Source organism: Nannobrachium achirus (genome assembly GCF_963921795.1).
Source record: "Nannobrachium achirus genome assembly, chromosome: 16".
In the NCBI taxonomy this organism is placed as follows: Eukaryota; Metazoa; Chordata; class Actinopteri; order Myctophiformes; family Myctophidae; genus Nannobrachium; species Nannobrachium achirus.
In genome coordinates this window covers 29,920,965-29,939,236 of record NC_137823.1, presented here as the reverse complement: position 1 = coordinate 29,939,236, position 18,272 = coordinate 29,920,965, and the positions used below count along the sequence as shown (strand labels likewise).

Here is an 18,272-nt window from a genome sequence, read left to right as displayed (position 1 = left end):
AAATAACATTTAGTTAAAGAGACACATTATCTTTTCAAGTTGTAGCCTAGGGCATCCATTAGGAGCCATACAACTGAGCAGTCTTTTCTGGGCCCTCTAAAGCACTACCAAAGCTGCGATGAAATGTTTGTTGTAATTATCGTAGCACTGTAAATATTGTTATTTCATCTCTGGCTACAACTATCGATTATTTTATTCGAGGCTTGCGATTTGTGTTATTATATTTAAAAATAATATAGATAATTATTTCGCTTTCATCAAAAGATAAATTGGTTACTTTATTTACAATCGGTTAATTTTTATAATCAATTAAAATCGATAGGTTAGATTAACTGTTGCACCCCTACTTTCAACAGTCGATAATACATCATAAACAATGACCTGAAATGCAAATCAAAGGCATGACGACAGTGTCCCTTTAAGTGGATTAAAATGACTAAGCACTGGGACGGCTGAACGCACACATCATCTCTTGACATTTCAACCTCACCATAATGTTCATACATAGATATGGTCAGATCCATAGCACAGGCAGGGTCCATTTGGATAAATGTGTTCACACTCAGAGCTGAATTAACAACGAGGATTTTACTGGGTATATTGTGACTGTCACCCAGCCTGAGTAGGAGAATACTGCTACACAATGTGCACACTGGCACAGACACTGCTCACAGGTCAACACACAGCAGAAGCAGACTATTTTGCCAGGGTTATGGCTTCCATTCATTTACTTTTGCTTCAGTAAATGTGAACGGCAGTAGCTGCAACCATGGCTGTGAGAAAGAATCACACACACACAGCACACACAAAAACACACACAGTTATCCTGAAAGAGAGAAACACACTAGGAAGCGTTAAACATTGTATCACAACCTTAGTTACAGCAAACCCAAAACAGACCCTTGTTAACGTGCATTACATGCATGCATGTGTTTGTGTGTGTGTGTGTGTGTGTGTGTGTGTGTGTGTGTGTGTGTGTGTGTGTGTGTGTGTGTGTGTGTGTGTGTGTGTGTGTGTGTGTGTGTGTGTGAACGTTAACTAATTATGTCTTATTGTGCTTGACATGTGCGGAGGCCTCTCCCCCCGTGTCCTGCGGCCATGGCCACAAATATGCCCATGCATGCGTGTGTGCAAGCACCCACACCCACACACACACACACACACACACACACACACACACACACACACACACACACACACACACCTAAGGGGCTCTCAGCGCTCTCTACAACTATGTATTTTTAGTCACTGCCTGCCATCTCAAGCACAGAAGGAGCTGTGCCTGCCTGTGTGTACATTGTACACACATGATGCGTATGCAAACGTCCTGCACGTAGCATGCAACGCAGCACTGACTGCCCTGCCTCCCCTACTGACCCAGTCCTGAAATGGTGCCAGTCTTCTCCTAACAGGGGAGCACAGCCACCTGTGGCACCTGCTTCCCAGATCCTCCTCCAATAACCAAATAAAAATGTACATTCTCAGAGTTACAAACGGATAAATCAACAACTGAGGATTTTACCGTGAACTGGTTTTAATCCTGTTCCAGGTTTTGAAAAAAATATATATTATTTTGTTTTCAAGCTGACCAAGGGTTTCGCACAAGCCGGCAGTGAGTGACAAACTTGAGTATTAAATTCATTTTGTAGCCGTGACACGGATTGGGATGTAAAGGTCATTAGAAAGTAGTTTTGTTCCATCATAAATCGCTGCCTTTTTAACATACTGTAATTTATTTACCTTTTTGGGTACAGTACATAGTTTTGGATATGAGCCTAAAGACACTGCCAAATGGTTTGAAGAAAAGTTAATCAAGGGAAGGTTTTAGGGCACATTTCCAGTGTGATATATTGTCCTCTGCACTAAAGTGTTTTATCATTGTAAGATGTCAAACGCTGTGCAATCCTGCCACTTCTGACCCCCTCGTTATTAAAACCTTCATCAGCGGTTCGCTTAATGAAGTCAAGTGTGCATGTCTGTTTGAATGATTGTGCGCGTGTGTGTGTCTCGCGTATTTGAACACACGCACACGCGTCACACACACACACGTGCGCGTTTGTGTTACAGTACTATACTTGTGAATACATTTTAGGGCAGGCATTGAAAATAGAGGGAAAAAAAATCAAAAACGTCTTGTAGATTGCTTTGTAGATCATCTATTTTTCAGTGTGTGACATCGCCGCTTAACTAAGTAGCCTGAAAAATAGGGGAACGTCCAATCCTAAACCCCTAATCCTAAAAGCTAAGTGTCGCCTAACCCCAACCTGAATCTGTTTTCTAATTGGATTGAAGCCATTTAGACCAGGGATGCATACGTGTTACTCTAGATTTTAACCATTTTAACCATTATTTTATGCTTTAACTATATATATATATATATAAAAAAATAAAAAATAGCAGAGCTATACAAGCTATTTATATATTTTTTAAAGCAAACATTTGTAACTCAAATCTTTCTGTCTCGGTCCCTGGAACAAAATTTGGTCCTTGCAAGTATGGTAATACAAGTACTGTACACACACACACACACACACACACGTGTGCGCGCACACATTCTCTTCCCCATGCCCCACTGCCCCACCAATCTGTTCCTAGTGTCTGTCCAGCCCATGGGCAGATGGAGCCACTCAAGGAGACGGAGGGGTTCAGCGCTAACAAGCCTAGTTAGATGAAGAAGTTAGCTCTCTGATTATGGAGAGACACACACAGCCTTTTATTATAACCTTTTTTAAATGCGTAGTATAGGGACTGTTCTTTTGCCCTGGAAAGCACATTACGATAATATCATATAATATGAATTGTGGGCAGCTTACGCAAAAAGAAAAAAGAAAAAAAGAAAAGAAAGTGAATGTATTTAATACTTACAGCATATGTTTATAACCTCCCTCCATCTGACGCGCTCAGGTGTGTTAACCACCTTCGACCTGGTAACCCCATTTTATTATAAATTAAATAGCAGAAAAATAGCCTAATCTACAAGCTCACAACGCATCGCAATGCGTTGTGAGATTGTAGATCTTATTTTCACTATCCATCTTACACTAAAGAATATACTGTAGGGCTTAAGTGATTAATGCATCCTCCCATTCCTGTCCTCTGCACTTGCGATCCAAGTCAAAGATGGCACATTTGGTGAATCTTTCATGATTATTTTACGAAGCTCCCGCTGAGAAACGGCCCCCAATCGATTCCCTACTCTCCACTAAGTCCTCTATGCTACTTTAGCAGAAACACAACGAGAAGAAGTCTGTGCAAGCATGTGTGAATGTTTTGAGCCATCGTTGTGTGCGTGGATGTGCAGATTCGTGTGTGTGTGTCGATGTGCGAGCGTTGCGTTGCGTGCAGTGTGAGTGTTAGTGTTAAGCAGGAGAAGAGCCCAGGTGTTGCCACTCACCGGCGTTGGAGATGCGTCTCCCTCGCTCCCAGTCCTGCTGCTCTCTGTCCAACTGCTCCTGCTGCTCCCGCTCCCTCTCCATGCGCTCGCGCTCCGCCTTCTCCCGCTCCATCAGCTCCCGCTCTGCGCGCTCCTGCTGCTCCTGGCGCTCGCGCTCGGCGGCGCGTTCCCTCTCCGCCTGCGCCTCCCGCTCCTGCCGCTCGCGTTCCTGCCGCTCCCGCTCGCGTTCCTGACGCTCGCGCTCCTGCGTCTCTCGCTCCAGGCGGTCCCGCTCGAGGAGCTCGCGCTCCTGCTGCTCCTTCTGCCTCTGCAGGTCCTGAAGCTGCCTGGAGGAGAGGAGAGGAGAGGAGAGGAGAGGAGAGGAGAGGAGAGGAGAGGAGAGGAGAGGAGAGGTATTAGTCAAAGCAAGTGACGCAGAACAGAAAGGAGAGGAGAGTGATGAAGGAAGGAGGGAGGGATAGGAGAAAGAGATAGGAGAAAGAGAGGGAGAGTGAATCAGGAAGAGATGGATATGGGAGGAGGATAAGAAAGGAGGGTAGAAGGAGAAAAGAGGAAAATCGTCATTTTAAGATTCGTCAGGGTCCATTTGGTTCCATTTGCACACTGTCAGAGTTATAGACTTGTAGGAACCCTGTCCCTGGAATCCACTTTGAGAACCACTGCACTACAACAACAACAACAACAACAACAACAACAACAACAACCACCATCATCACGTCTTCCACAAAGCCACGTATTCAAATTGGAGGATTTGAATGTGTCTTGGCACGGCCCTGCCAGTCGTCATTGAGAAGAGAACGCAGCAACCGTAGAATGCCCCAGCTGACTGTAGCACTTTCTCCTCTGTGTCTTTCTGGTCAATATGTAGACAGTAGACACCAGTGTCTCTTGTCATGTAGACACCAGTGTCTTTTGTTGAGATTCTGACATCTTACCAGAGTCCCCATCTTTAAACCAATTCAGTGACTTTGATTGGTGCAAGGCTGAGCATGGATCAGATTGTAAATACCATCATTTATCTGTTTCACTGCAGATTAGGTTATCATCCCTAACCCTTTAATTCAACAAATTCTTTCAATGGACTAAAATCTTGTTTTATTTGATGGCCTTCCTGCCCTGGCATTTGGCCTTTGTGCTCTAAAAAATGGACAACAACAAAGGCCAAGTGGCCTTGCCCCTAAAATGACAAAATTCCAGGCCTGGATGGGACGATAAGCTATATTATCGTTTATCGTGATTAAAAAACACTAACAATATTCGTATCATGGAGATTTAATTGATAGTGATATCGTCCTCCGTCATGCACTGGGATCAATTCACTTTTATTTGCCGAGCTGCATATCCGGTACCACTTAAACCCTCTATAGGCCTAGCTGGTAAAAGGTACTTGTAATATACGTACTTGATACAGGCTTTTTTTTTCACTCTATCAAATGTCTCTGCCAAAAAATAGCCGATCTACAAGCTCACAACGAGCTTGTAGATCTGCAATTCTTGGGCAAATGTTCCGCCCCAGGATAATGGATTTTGATTATCACGATAATATCATAAATCGTGATTTATTTTGTCACAATAATCGTGTTATGACATTTTCATATCGTCCCATCCCTAATGTGTACGTGTGTGTGTGTGTGTGTGTGTGTGTGTGTGTGCGTGCGTGCGTGCGTGTGTGTGTGTGTGTGTGTGTGTGTGCGTGCGAGCGTGTCAGTGTGTGTGGGTTTAGAGCAGCCTGACCCACAGAGCAGAGCCATGAAGGGATGCAGCAGCAGGGTAATGGTGGTTATTAGACTGTATAAAGACGTGTCATTATATAATTACTGCTCCGCTGCACAAGAGCTGTGAGCTGCCGTTACGTAACTCCAAAACACAACAGCTCTGCTCACATTTTAACCAGTGGTGGAGAAAGTACTCACATTCTTTACTTACTGTAAGTAAAAGTATCAATGCTGCAATTTAGAAATACTCTGTTACAAGTAAAAGTCTGGATTTCAAAATGTGCTTGAGTAAAAGTATGAAAGTGTTGGCATCAAAATGTACTTAAAGTAGCAAAAGTAAATGTTTGAAAATAGCTGATCTGCAAGCTCACAACGTGTTGAGCTTGTAGATCGTCTATTTTCAAATAGCCTGGGAATAAAATAGGGCTAAAGTGGTACATGTATGTTTTATAGTATTATGATTTATGTCTGCAAATTAACTAGTAACTCAAGTTTTCAAATAAATGTAGTGGAGTAAAAGTACAATATTTGTCTCCAAGATGTAGTGGAGTAGAAGTAAAAGTATTGTACATTGGATTTACTCAAGTAAAGTACAAATAACTCAAAAGTGTGTACTTAAGTACAGTACTTGAGTAAATGTACATGGTGTTGATCAGTATCGATTTCGACGGCTACAACTATGGCGGAAAACGTTTGTCAATTACCTTTTTTTTCACAGAAGAATTTAGAAAACTAAATATAAACGAAATAAAAACTAAGCTATGATGACTAAAACTATGACTAAATATGCTGACAATTTCGGCAACACATAAAAACTAGGCTAAAAATGTTAGGGAGGGAGGGGTGGAGAAGAGATCCAGTAGAACTCAATTCATCATGGGTGCGCGCAGGTCACACTCACAGACCAAAACAAATCTACAAGCTGTAGATAGAGAGAGAGAGAGACGGGGAGTGATATGCAACAAAGGTCTTCACGTTCGGGAATCGAACCGGCGACTAATGAGGTACTAATAAAAGCGCTATATAAATCCAAGCTATTATTATTACTATTTAATAACTTCTTCCAGAAATTACAGTGAAAGGACTACTAACAGGTGTTTCCCTGTCAGAAATGGAAGGGTGTGCCGTTCCAAATGTCTCCACTAGGTGTCACTGTAAGGCAGCAATAGAGGGAAGTGCTGGGGGCATAGTTGCAAAGCTGCCTGTGATGATGAGTGTATGACCCTGTGTGGTACATGTCCAGTACAAAGGCCTACAGCTACTGTATAGGACAGGGCAGGTTGGAGGAAGGGAGAGAGAGAGAGATTGGGGAGACAGAAAGAGGGGACTTAGGTCAGCGGGTAATTTGACTAAAAAAGTCAAATTATTTGGAGTAACAGTGGTCACACTATGTGCAAGTGACCATGGGTCGCACGCACGCACGCACGCACGCACCTCCACAAGGTGGATGTACATTGAATTTCATTCTCCTCCAGATTTTCCAGAGAGAGAGAGAGAGAGAGTAGGTGATAGACAGAGAGAGTGGTATGAATCCCTTAGGTAGATTCCTCACACAAATTCTCACTCACTCACACACACACACACACACACAAATGAAATGGTGTCCTAAATATAACGTCCAACATTTAGGCTATATGGCGTTTAGCTTCAACTTGGCTACAGTGCGTGCATCGAGACTGCATTGAATGTGAACGTGTGAATGGTGTCGTCATTGTCACGTCGTGTTACTGAGTGATGCATTGCACTGGTCATCATGAATCACTATCTATTGGTTACACACATAAATGACACAGACCAGGAGAGAGATGTGTGTGTGCACGCGCACACACACGCACACGCACGCACACAGACATAAACAATTGCATACACTCACACACGCACTCTAAATAAGTCAAGTCTTGTCAGATCCACATTAATCTTGTTCTGGTGAGGGCTGACTCACCGCTAACAGTCAATCATCAGCATGAGCACTGTTAACACACACACCATCTCCTTCCATTTGCACCGATGACACACTCTCACACACCTGTCTCTTGGCACATGAAGATCACTGGCACTCCTCGCACGCCCACACGCGCGCGCGCACACACACACACACACACACACACGCACGCACTCACTCACTCTTGGCAGATTCAAATAACTGGTGCACTTGCCCACTCATATCCCCTCACATGCATTTTGCTCCCATACTCTGTCACACTCTCTCTCTCTCCCTCTCTCTCACACACACACCTCCACTCCACCTGCTATGGTGACACACAAACACACACACGTGCGTGCGCGCGTTGTTTTGTGCACGTTTGGACCTGCAAGGGCACCTGCACACACACACACTCCCACGGTAGTGATGTCAGAGACTTGTCACTCATCTTCCCATGGAATGCCTGGAGAGAAAAGAAACCTCTTCTTCCCATGCCTTCATCTGCCAGGTGAAACCCACTCCACACACACACACACACACACACACACACACACACACACACACACACACACACACACACACACACACACACACACACACACACACACACACACACACACACACACACACACACACACACACACACACACACACACACACACACACACACACACACACACACACACACACACACACACACTACTAGTGAGGACATCATAACAATGGGGAAAAAAGTCGGGGAAAAATCTGCAGATCCATAAGCTCACAATGTGTTGCAGAGCGACATATTGCAAGTCTATTTTCCGGTGCACAACATTGGCGAGCAACCAAGTATGAATCGGCATAACAACACCTACCATAAAACAATGTCTGTTTCTGAAAGTATGCAATACATATGGCCCTCACAACACAAGTATTACAAGTACACACACAGGTCGGATACACAAACACAATGAAGCTGTGTGTGCGCGTGTGTGCGTGTGTGCGTGCTTGCTTGGGGTCAGAACCCCGTTTACGACCATAATTCACCAAGGCCCTAATAGAAATAAATATGCTTAGACTCGATTGTAATGTATTTATAATGCTTATAAAAGTGGATGAATTATGCCTTGTGCACTGTGATTAACAGGGACCATAAGCAGCATGCCGAGTAATTCCCATAAAACCGCAGAGCTTAGCTGTAGCAGGGCCAGCTAGCGCTACAGGGCTGGGATAATCCTGACCAATGCCAACCGGCAGAGGAGGAGAGGAGAGACCCCTTAGACTTAATGTACACTTCGCCATCCCACGGTGTCGCTCACCGAAAACGGGCAAACTACAAGCTCACAAACTCGCCGCAATGGGACTCGTTGTGAGCTTGTAGATCTGCGATCATTTGGCTAACATTCCTCCTGGGGTTCAACTGCTTCTGCATCTTTGTTGACGAGAAAAGGGAATAAAGGGGGAACACATTTAATCGAAAACTAAAGATGGGACAGATCACTACGCGCCGTCATACCACGGTGTCGCTCACCGAAAACGGACAATCTACAAGCTCACAAACTCGCCGCAATGGGACACGTCGTGAGCTTGTAGATCTGCGATCATAATATGGATAACATCCACCCCAGATTATGGATGTGTCTTATGTGTCTGTTGACGAGAAAAGGGAACAAGGGGGAACACATTTAATCGAAGAAGAAAGATGGGACAGATCACTAAACTGAAAGACAGAGATGGACAAATCGAGAAGAGAGAGAGAGAAAAGGGCTTCCCTCACACACACAGGGCCAGTGGGGTGTTTCTGACCTATTAAGACGTATTACGAGTCTTCAACTAGGCTCTCCAAGTCTCCGTGGACCCAGCCTTGTTACACAACCTCATTATCACACACTCTCACTCCCACATACACACACCAGTGTGGTGAGAAGAGAGAGAGAGAAGAGGCATCCCTGACACACAAACACAAAAAAGTTGTGGATAGAGGATAGGGTTGTCCCACACACACACACACACAGCTGTCCCAGTTCCCACACTGTCCCAGTGGTAGCATTGAAAGGTAATTACAGAGTGGCAGAGGTAACAGGGTTCTGGGCCAGAGAATGCCTACCAGGGACAGGTCTCACAGGAGGAGTGCGCTAGCTAGAGCCTGGGTTAGCTGCCATGCACACTACAACAGCACATTCTGTATGGCAAGTAAATGAGACCCCATGGGAGCTTCTACATCGTCGTCGTCGTCGGGTGGAGACCTTGTATGTCCAAAGCCGTTCGTTTTGTATTCACCATTTTAAAAACGTTTTACAGCAGATCTACAAGCACACAATGCCTCGTTGTGTGCTTGTAGATCGGCTATTTTCACTAGATTTGTGCAACATTCTTGTAGGATGAAGCAGGGCTTTACTTTACGAAAGAACGTACACATTTGAAACTTGGAGATACAAGGTTTCTGCCCGACTGTGATGCTACACTATGAGTAGAATTCATCTGCATGGTTAAACTCGGGGCTGGATGAAATGGGAATCACTCAGTGCTTTTCTGTGGGTGCCTCCTCGGTGAATACAGAGCGTCAACGTATAGCGGCATCGGTGCATACAAAATGACTGCAGCGGGAAAGACGAGTCTGTTGTGGATGCTTGCAGCATGTATCATGCATAGCATACATGCACACAGGGATGCACAATGGACACAGTTTTGGGTTGCACAACACATCATTTCACAATGCACAACCAAGATAACCAAGATAAAATAGCAGATCTACATGCTCAAAACGCCTCGCACTGCGAGGCGTTGTGAACATGTAGATCTGCTATTTTCACAGTCTTGAGGCGTACACTGTAGTAGAGCACATTGGAAAAGTGTGCACGTGAGCGCGCACACACACGCACACTTTTTATGTGTAAACCTCGCTTTGCGAGTTATTTTGAGCTTGTAAGTCTGCTATTTTCTGCTACTTTTGCACAGCACTCTTGTATGACTAAGTAGGGCATTAATTTATGAAAAAAACTAAGTTAAAAGATGGAGATATTGGTTTTCTGCTGAGAAAGCAGTGTTTTACAACCTTAACCATTTAAGCCAAACACCAAAATCGGCTCTAAATCGGTGAATATAGGAGTAGGTCAAGCTGCAAGCAGCGGAGGTCATACAGGACAGTGAGTGTGATGCAACACTTGGCCACTAAAGCTAGTGAAACCTGAGCTCAGCCGACCCGTTATATGAGGCCTCTGAGAGTCTGAGAAGCCTCAGTGACTCAGGGTTTCATGAAAGGGGAACACGCTCTGCAACAAGAAGTCATTTATAGCAAATACTATTGAATAAATAAAACCTTTTAATGACATGTTATTGTTTAAGTCGTCTCTCAAACACACACGCGCGAGCGCGCGCACACACAGATATTCTCAAGACTAGATCATAACATTCCTAAACACTTAAAATAATCTGCCTGCACGGATAGACACGTGTGTGTGTGTGTGTGTGTGTGTGTGTGTGTGTGTGTGTGTGTGTGTGCATGCATGCATGCAGATACCCTGACATCCATCACGGGGACACCTACGGTATGTTTCCATGCCGTGTTAACTTTTAAAAAGACGTCATGTGAGAGGAATGATCGCCATATGCAACTCATGCATTCCTCAGTGGTGAGGAAAGCTTCTCGTTCAACCAAAGAAATATTTTTTATTACATACGGCGCTTTGCGGCTTCCATACACATACATGAGGGAGTGCACTGAACTTGAGCATGAATGGAAAAACATGAGCCATTGTCCTCTGTTGTCGGCAGGAGATAATAAAAAGTACTTGATCTAAATTAAGCTGCCGTTGTTTAATGGCCGTCTGTGATTCATTTTTAATTGAACCGACATTAGGCTAGGCCATTTGTGAGTAAACATTTATCAACTTCAATTTAGCTTTTTGCAACCAGCCCTAAAGAGATACATTAGACAAATATTAATACAGTGGGCAGAAACCTTAATCCATCTACATCATTTGGAGATCTGTTTGCTTTAATTTAGACCAAGGCGACCCGGTACACCCATATATAGGCAAATATGGAGATCTGGTAAGTCCAGAGGCACAGCTCTGACACTATGCCCATATATGGTCATGTACGTATAGGATCGACCGATTTCAAACTCGGCGAGGACATTGGCAAGAACTCGAGGGAGTGTTATGCCCTTATGAGGAATAAAAGGGTACACGTTGACAGACAGATGGAAATCTCCATATATGGGCACAAAAGGGACACAGACAGGTACAATGGCTACTCTGAGAAAGCAACGGCGAGTACTCTGACAAAGATGTGAGGGCCTTCGCTTGTGTTTGCCATTTGATTACTTGTCCAACAAATAACATTGGTGTTGACATTATGTCCTGTTCTTCCAGATTATAAGTAATACTGCTCCAATGTGACTATTGGCATAATCAATCTACCAGGAAATGTATATTTGGTTGTGATGATGTCATGATTCTTTGGTCTATATGAATACCTTCTCCTTGTCTTTATGGTATGGAGAACAGATCACTTCCCTCTTGCATTTTTCCTTATTATGATGTAACTGACATGCAACTGAATGGCAAGTATTCTAGTTGCAATCTGTAGACACACTGACTTCCCATGTGACTATTTCTGGTAGTGCTAATGCAATGGATCCCACGCATGCACACTCACAACATGCACATCCATAAATCTTTTTTTTTTGCCTCTCGCATGTGAATCTAATCCTAAATCCCCCCCCACCCGCTCACAGAGGCATCACAGGCTTCAAAGCCGTGGAAAAACCTCCCGCACCCATTCAAAGTGGCGTCTCGCTCGCCTCCTGAAAAGAGTTGCTGGGGGAACGAACGTGGGCGGCAGTGCAGTCTGTATTCCAGTGCATTCTCCCGTTTGTTCGTATCGCTCGCTCATTCGTTCCCCCTTTCTCTAGCTTCTTCCGACAACTTTACTACGACAGAGTTTTTGAGATGCTTAAGGGAATTAGCGCGATTTGCTAGGGGGTTCATGGGATAGCGGGGGGGGTGACTGGTTTATGAACTGAAATACTTTTCCAAACGGAGGAAGACTGATAATATTTGTAGTATTAGACGCATTTGTTAAATAGGAAACACAGGGAACCATGGGAAACAGGAAGACGGTTATACTAGATTTAGGCATGAGCTTAGCGTGGATTTGGCTGCAAGGAAATTAATGTTTGGGTTGACCGCCAACGAGTAACTGTTAAAACAGCGAGAGGAGATTACAAATAAAACACACCGATTGTGCACATGACAGGTACACAATCATGTCGACATGGAACAGGGGCACGTTTGTCTGTAGCGCGGTCTCCTCACGAAGGTCCCGGGTTCGATTCCTGCTGGGGCCGCTGTTCTCTCCTCGGTGCCAGCAGTGCCCATACCCTAGGTGGGGTTGGCAAAAGGCCCTTTCTGTGTATAGTGTTCAGTATAGTGTTCCCGTGTGTCCTAGGGTAGGTACCCTCGTAAAGAACATGCAGTAATCCTGGTCTCTATACTGCCTCCCCACTGGTTGGAATAACGTGTTCCTTCCACATGCTACGTCCTACTGGGGAAACTCCCCAATGTCAGGTGATAAGAAGGGGCCTGCTAACTCCTCATGCATTGAAGGGAGCATAAGCTCAGTTCGGGGCTCTTCCCAGGTTGGCAGAGGGAGAGAAGCGCCCAGGATTACAGCTTAGGCAATTGGCACTGGGTGAAAAATGGGTTACAAAATCGCAAGACAAAAAAATGTAACAGACATGGCAACCTGGCATTGGAGAGCTGTGATGAGAGCTCTGTTGGAGCATTATCAACACAACTCAGGTAAAATAAACACTGTCCTACACTCGGCTTTCACCAGCCAAACCATCCCAACGGTAATACATACAGTAAGTCATCAATATGTCCGTACAAGGACAAAATGTGTCTGTGGTGAAGACTTGGCCTTTTATTTTTTACATACCATTATAATATTCTTATTTTGATAAGACCCAATTACTGAATGCCAAGTCTCCAGGTTTTCTTCAGAGTATGACACTTAGTTAGCAATATAGAGGTGCGTTGCATACTTCTTGACAAATTAATGGCGAGTGGAAGTTAACACAACGAATCCCAAAATGTGTCCAATACAAGTGACTTAGTCCACTACAAGTGAATTGATACTGTTGTTGAACTGGTGTTCAATTACAACGTGCCAGCCTGCCTTGTGATGCTACTGGAGTGATTTGGTCATTACACCCTTTAAAAAAGGCTTTATGATATAATTATAATGTCAAGGGTGAAAATGTGAACATTTCTCAGGTTGGCCTGAAAGGGAACATCTGACGAAAAGCTCCAGGGAGCTTAAATTCTGGCAAAGTCCATTGGCCAACTGTGCCATACGGCTTTCCTCACTGGCTCCAAGAACCAGGAAGTGTCGGCTAAATGGATGGAAGCCCAGAGGGGCCATATGGAGCTACTCTAGCCCAACTGTGACACGCACGCACGCGTGCACACACACACTTTCTCTCTCTCCTAACAGGAAACCCCAACAGCTTGGTTGAATCATGTTGGTTTTATTGGTGTGTGTGTGTGTGTGTGTGTGTGTGTGTGTGTGTGTGTGTGTGTGTGTGTGTGTGTGTGTGTGTGTGTGTGTGTTTCTGTGCATGCGTATGTGCGTGCGTTAGATTAAAATATATTTTGTAAGTGTGCATGCATGTATGGCTCTGTGTGTGTGTGTGTGTGTGTGTGTGTGTGTGTGTGTGTGTGTGTGTGTGTGTGTGTGTGTGTGTGTGTGTGTGTGTGTCCGCATGCGTGTGCATTATACTAAAATATATTTTGTGAGTGTGCATGCATGTGTGGCTGCGTGCGTGTGCCAGAACATGTTGTCAGTACCAGCTGCCGCCGTGATCATTTCTGCAGCGTAATGCTTAGCGTTAAAAAGCAACAACAGCTACATGCTAACCGCTAACACATGTGTGAGATGCCACAGAAATGGAGGATTAGGCATGCTGTGCAACACACAAATCCCTTTTCCAGCTTCATTTCACACACACACACACACACACACACACACACACACACACACACACTTGTTTCCCCTCCACAATAATCTCTCCCTCTTTCTCCACACACGCGCACACACACACACACCTACACACACGCACACGCACACGCACACACACACACACACACACACACACACACACACACACACACGCTATTTATATCTCGGCCCATTATTTCCACCTCATGTCCCTTTTAATCCGACAGCAGTGGCCTCACTGGCCTGTGTTTCTGGACAGGTGGCTTATCATGCCTCCACTCACCTATCTATCCATCCATCCATATATCCATCCACTCATTCACCCAGTCCATCCATCCTCCCCTATACATATACGTCAGTGGCGTCAGTTCAGCAAAAGCTAGGGTATGGCAAAGATGGGAGTCCTCATGGATAAGAGGCATTACATTTTGGATAACACGGTTATATTGTGAAAATAGCAGATCTACATGCTCAAATTAATTTTGGCTGTTTTTTACACAGGTTTCTATGGTTTCTGGGGCTGGATATGGCAGCCTGGAACGGTTGTTCAAGTGCAGCTAAACGTGGCATGTTAGTAAACGGGCCACACTTAACAATAATGCATTGCACCTGTGCAGCTGACCTGCGAAACCTGGGAATCTACCTTTATTTTGTCAAGATGGGGAGAAGTGTGGAGAATAGTTAAAGTGACCATTTTGTTACATTGCGCATTTGTAGTTATTTTACTGTAATTTAACAACATAATAACCAGCGCAGATAGACAAAGAGACATTCATGGAGTTATATTTAAAAGTCACTTTTATTTTCCCCCCTGGACCCAGGGTATGGCAGCTGCATACCCCTGCCATACCCAATTGACGCCCCTGATATACGTATATCCAGTCAGTGGTGGAAGTTTAAGTAAAAGTATCAATACTGCAATATAGAAATACTCTGTTACAAGTAAAATTTACTTTTGAGTAAAAGTGCAAAAGTATTGGTATCAAAATGTGCTTCAAGTACCAAAAGTAGAAAGTACTTATTATGCAGAAGTAAAAATACCTCAAAATTGTACTTTAGTACAGTACTTGAGTAAATGTACTTAGTTACTTTACAAACGATGAAAAACTTAATGGAATCTATGAACAGGTCGTGGGGGTCCCTGCTTCATCTCTCTCTCTCAACTAAGGGGACCTTGGCCTGAAAACATTGAAGACCCCTGCCATGGAGGAAGGCTGGAGGAGAGACGCAGGATGGAGAGAGATGAGCAGGAAAGAGGAGGTGATTTACTGGAGAGGAGCAAAGCCACAGTCAGCGTCATGTTTCCCTGCAGACGTCCAATGCAGTGAGCAGAAAGGAGGGAAAAAAAGACGACATTCCGACATTCCCAGAGATGAAATGATCGCAATGTTTACTCCTTTGATGGAGTGGAGACCCACAAAACCAGACATACTGGAGTGTGTGTGCGTGTGTGTGTGTGTGTGTGTGTGTGTGTGTGTGTATATGGGGGATGAAATGTATCTCATGGAATGTACTGAATGAAGATGTGCGGTCGGTGTTCATTAGTCAGCGAAAGGAAAAAAGCAGGAAGGTCGCCTTTGCACTCTCTCTCACTCTCACTCTCTCACACACGCACACGCACACACACACACACACAGAGTAGACAGTATCATCCTTCTTTTCGTTAAAATGTATTTCCTTTCAAACTACCAGACTGTAACAGCCACCAAACCAGAGTGGTTTGAACCAATCTAATTCTAAACAACAACACTTGAAGTGCCTTTTTGACCGTAGGGTGGCGCTAGAGGAAAGGCCACGGGGGTCATCTAACATCAACTCATAATAACACTAATAACATGACATCATGTGTGCAAAGCTGCCGTTTAGGTCTGAGGGCAGAGAGAAAAGGTCATAATACAGCATATAGTCATCAAATCAATAGGGTTCATCCTCCAGGGAGTATGAAGGTGCACAGCAAATGCTATGGCAATCCAGGCAGTAGTGTTTGAAATGAAAAGTTGTTGCAGTTAACCAAATTAACCAAACAAATACATTTATTTATTCTAAAACAGGGGTCTTCAACAGGGGGTCCGGGACCCCTAGGGGGTCCTCAGAGTTACTGCAGGGGGTGCAAGTAATAATCGCTAATTCCCAATTCGAAATCTGCTGAACAGACGGACCTGCTCTTTTATCACCCAGCCAAATATCTGACATTGTACCCGACGCCTCCATTCTTACTACCCCTTCATCGTAAACTTCCTCTGCACCAAACACCACTCGATCTCTTTCCATTTCCCTGAATGTCATTCCCTCATCATTCATCTTCAACTGGCTGACAGACTGGCCTCTCATGAATGGACGACATCATCATCCAATTTACGGTCTGTCTGCCTGCTTGTCATCCACTGCAAAGCACCGTTTCTGTAGGCTAGAAAGCTTGTATCTCCATGTTTCGACGGTTTACGTTTCTTTGTAAATTAATTCCCTACTTCGTCACACAACAGTGTCACACAAAAGTAGACTGAATAGCCGATAGATGGTAAATGGTGTATTTATATAGCACCTTTATCCAAGCAGGCGCTTTACATTCACCCATTCACACACATTCATTCACCGATGGCGATGGCAGAGGTAACCATGCAAGACACCAACCTGCTCATTGGGAGTTATTATTGTTCAAGGACACTTAATCTGGGGGAGCCCGGAATCGAACTGGGAACTCTTAAGGGAACACTTCAGTTCTAAGGTGGCCACTCTATGAGCCACTGCCACCCCTGCTGCCGATCTGATGCGCCCTGAACTTAGGTGATCTGCTATTTGTGCCATTTTTGGAAAATAATTTGAGTCAAAGTGTGTCTGTGGGTTTTATAAATATTGAACAATGAAAAGTATTAACATGAGCTTGTGAATAAATCATATCTACATTGGATTTGTCTTTCCATTTTCTGTAAGTAACACTTAATACACTCAAATACAAATGGTTCCCAGCCAACAGCAAACATATGACACAGCGGGGAAAGAGGGAGGAGAGGAAGAGACAACTAACGGAGGGACAGACCCAGGGAAGAGACACAGTTGACCCAACACGATTTCTTTGTCCCCCAACTTTTAGGTATTATGGAAAATGTCATGTAAAACATTTAAGCCAGGTATTACCGTGACGGTGACAGACCGTCTGCGATAGCGTCTAAAACATTTGCTTTTTGAAACAACGTTTCATGGAGTTACTGTATGAGTAACCGTCACAAGAGTAAACCTGATTTCCCATTAGTGTCCCACTATGTGATGCAGGAAGAAGAAAAAGGCAGGAGAGTTAAGAGAAAGGTCGAGACAGGAACAGAGGAGAGAGTGGGGGAAAAGACAGATGAAAACAAATAGGGGGAAGAAAAGATAGAGAGAGTGACAGTGTGACTGAGAGGAGAAGAGAGAGAGAGAGAGCCGGAGCATGAGGGCTGACAGCCAGGTCCATTAGGGGCTCTCAGAACCAGAGAGAGGGGAAGAATTCCTGGCAGATCCAAGATCACCTCAGAAAACACTTAAAACAAACCAGTGACTCACGCCTTAACACCTTCTAAGCCTGGCCGTACTCCCTCGGACTTCCTACTGGGTCCCATCAGCCACGCCGTCTATTCCCGGACTTTTGATATAAATTATAATAAAAAAAAAAAAAACATCGGAAATTCTTCTCTGTGTCTTTTTGGAGCGATCTGAAAGGGTTAATATGCTCTGACAGTCATTTTCTGGTGCTGGGTGTGATACTCCTAATATCCAGCAGGCCACGCCGTTGACTCACATTCTGGATGGATGGCTGGCCAGGAGGAGCCTCATCCTCTCCCCAGTGTTGAAACTCAGCAAGAAGCTCAAACAAGATGGCTGGTCTTTGTCTCTGTTCGTGGATCGCGGTTTCAATCACGTTCGGGCGCCGCTTCTCTATCGCTCCTTTCCCTGCTTCGCCGCACGTAAACGAATGGAATTGATCTCCCCTCCGCCTCGCCAAAGTAAGATCGCCGACCTCTGCAGGATGAATATGTACGCTGTGTCGAGCACTCCAGTACGTGTTGTTATCATGTGGGCTTTGTTTTTTTAAAACATGTTTGTAAATAAATGGCTTATTTCTTCGGCGCTACCTCTGTTCAGAGGGTTCTGCCGCGGCTTGCAACGTGTTAAGAATGCTTTACTACTGGAATGTGTACGTGTGCGTCTATACGTGTGTGTGTGTGTGTGTGTGTGTGTGTGTGTGTGTGTGTGTGTGTCATCATCATCACTGACT

The 18,272-nt window shown here is 44.5% G+C and overlaps 1 protein-coding gene across 1 annotated transcript in view; it reads right to left on the bottom strand.

The window, feature by feature from the left end:
• The window catches only part of enah (ENAH actin regulator), a gene marked incomplete at its 5' end in the record, with an annotated part of 124,565 nt that overhangs the window by 30,464 nt on the left and 75,829 nt on the right, over positions 1–18,272 (bottom strand). The window contains one exon of the mRNA XM_080745324.1: positions 3,395–3,720. Within this exon, the coding sequence (XP_080601450.1) occupies positions 3,395–3,720 (326 nt within the window). The remainder of the gene's footprint in view (positions 1–3,394; positions 3,721–18,272) is intronic.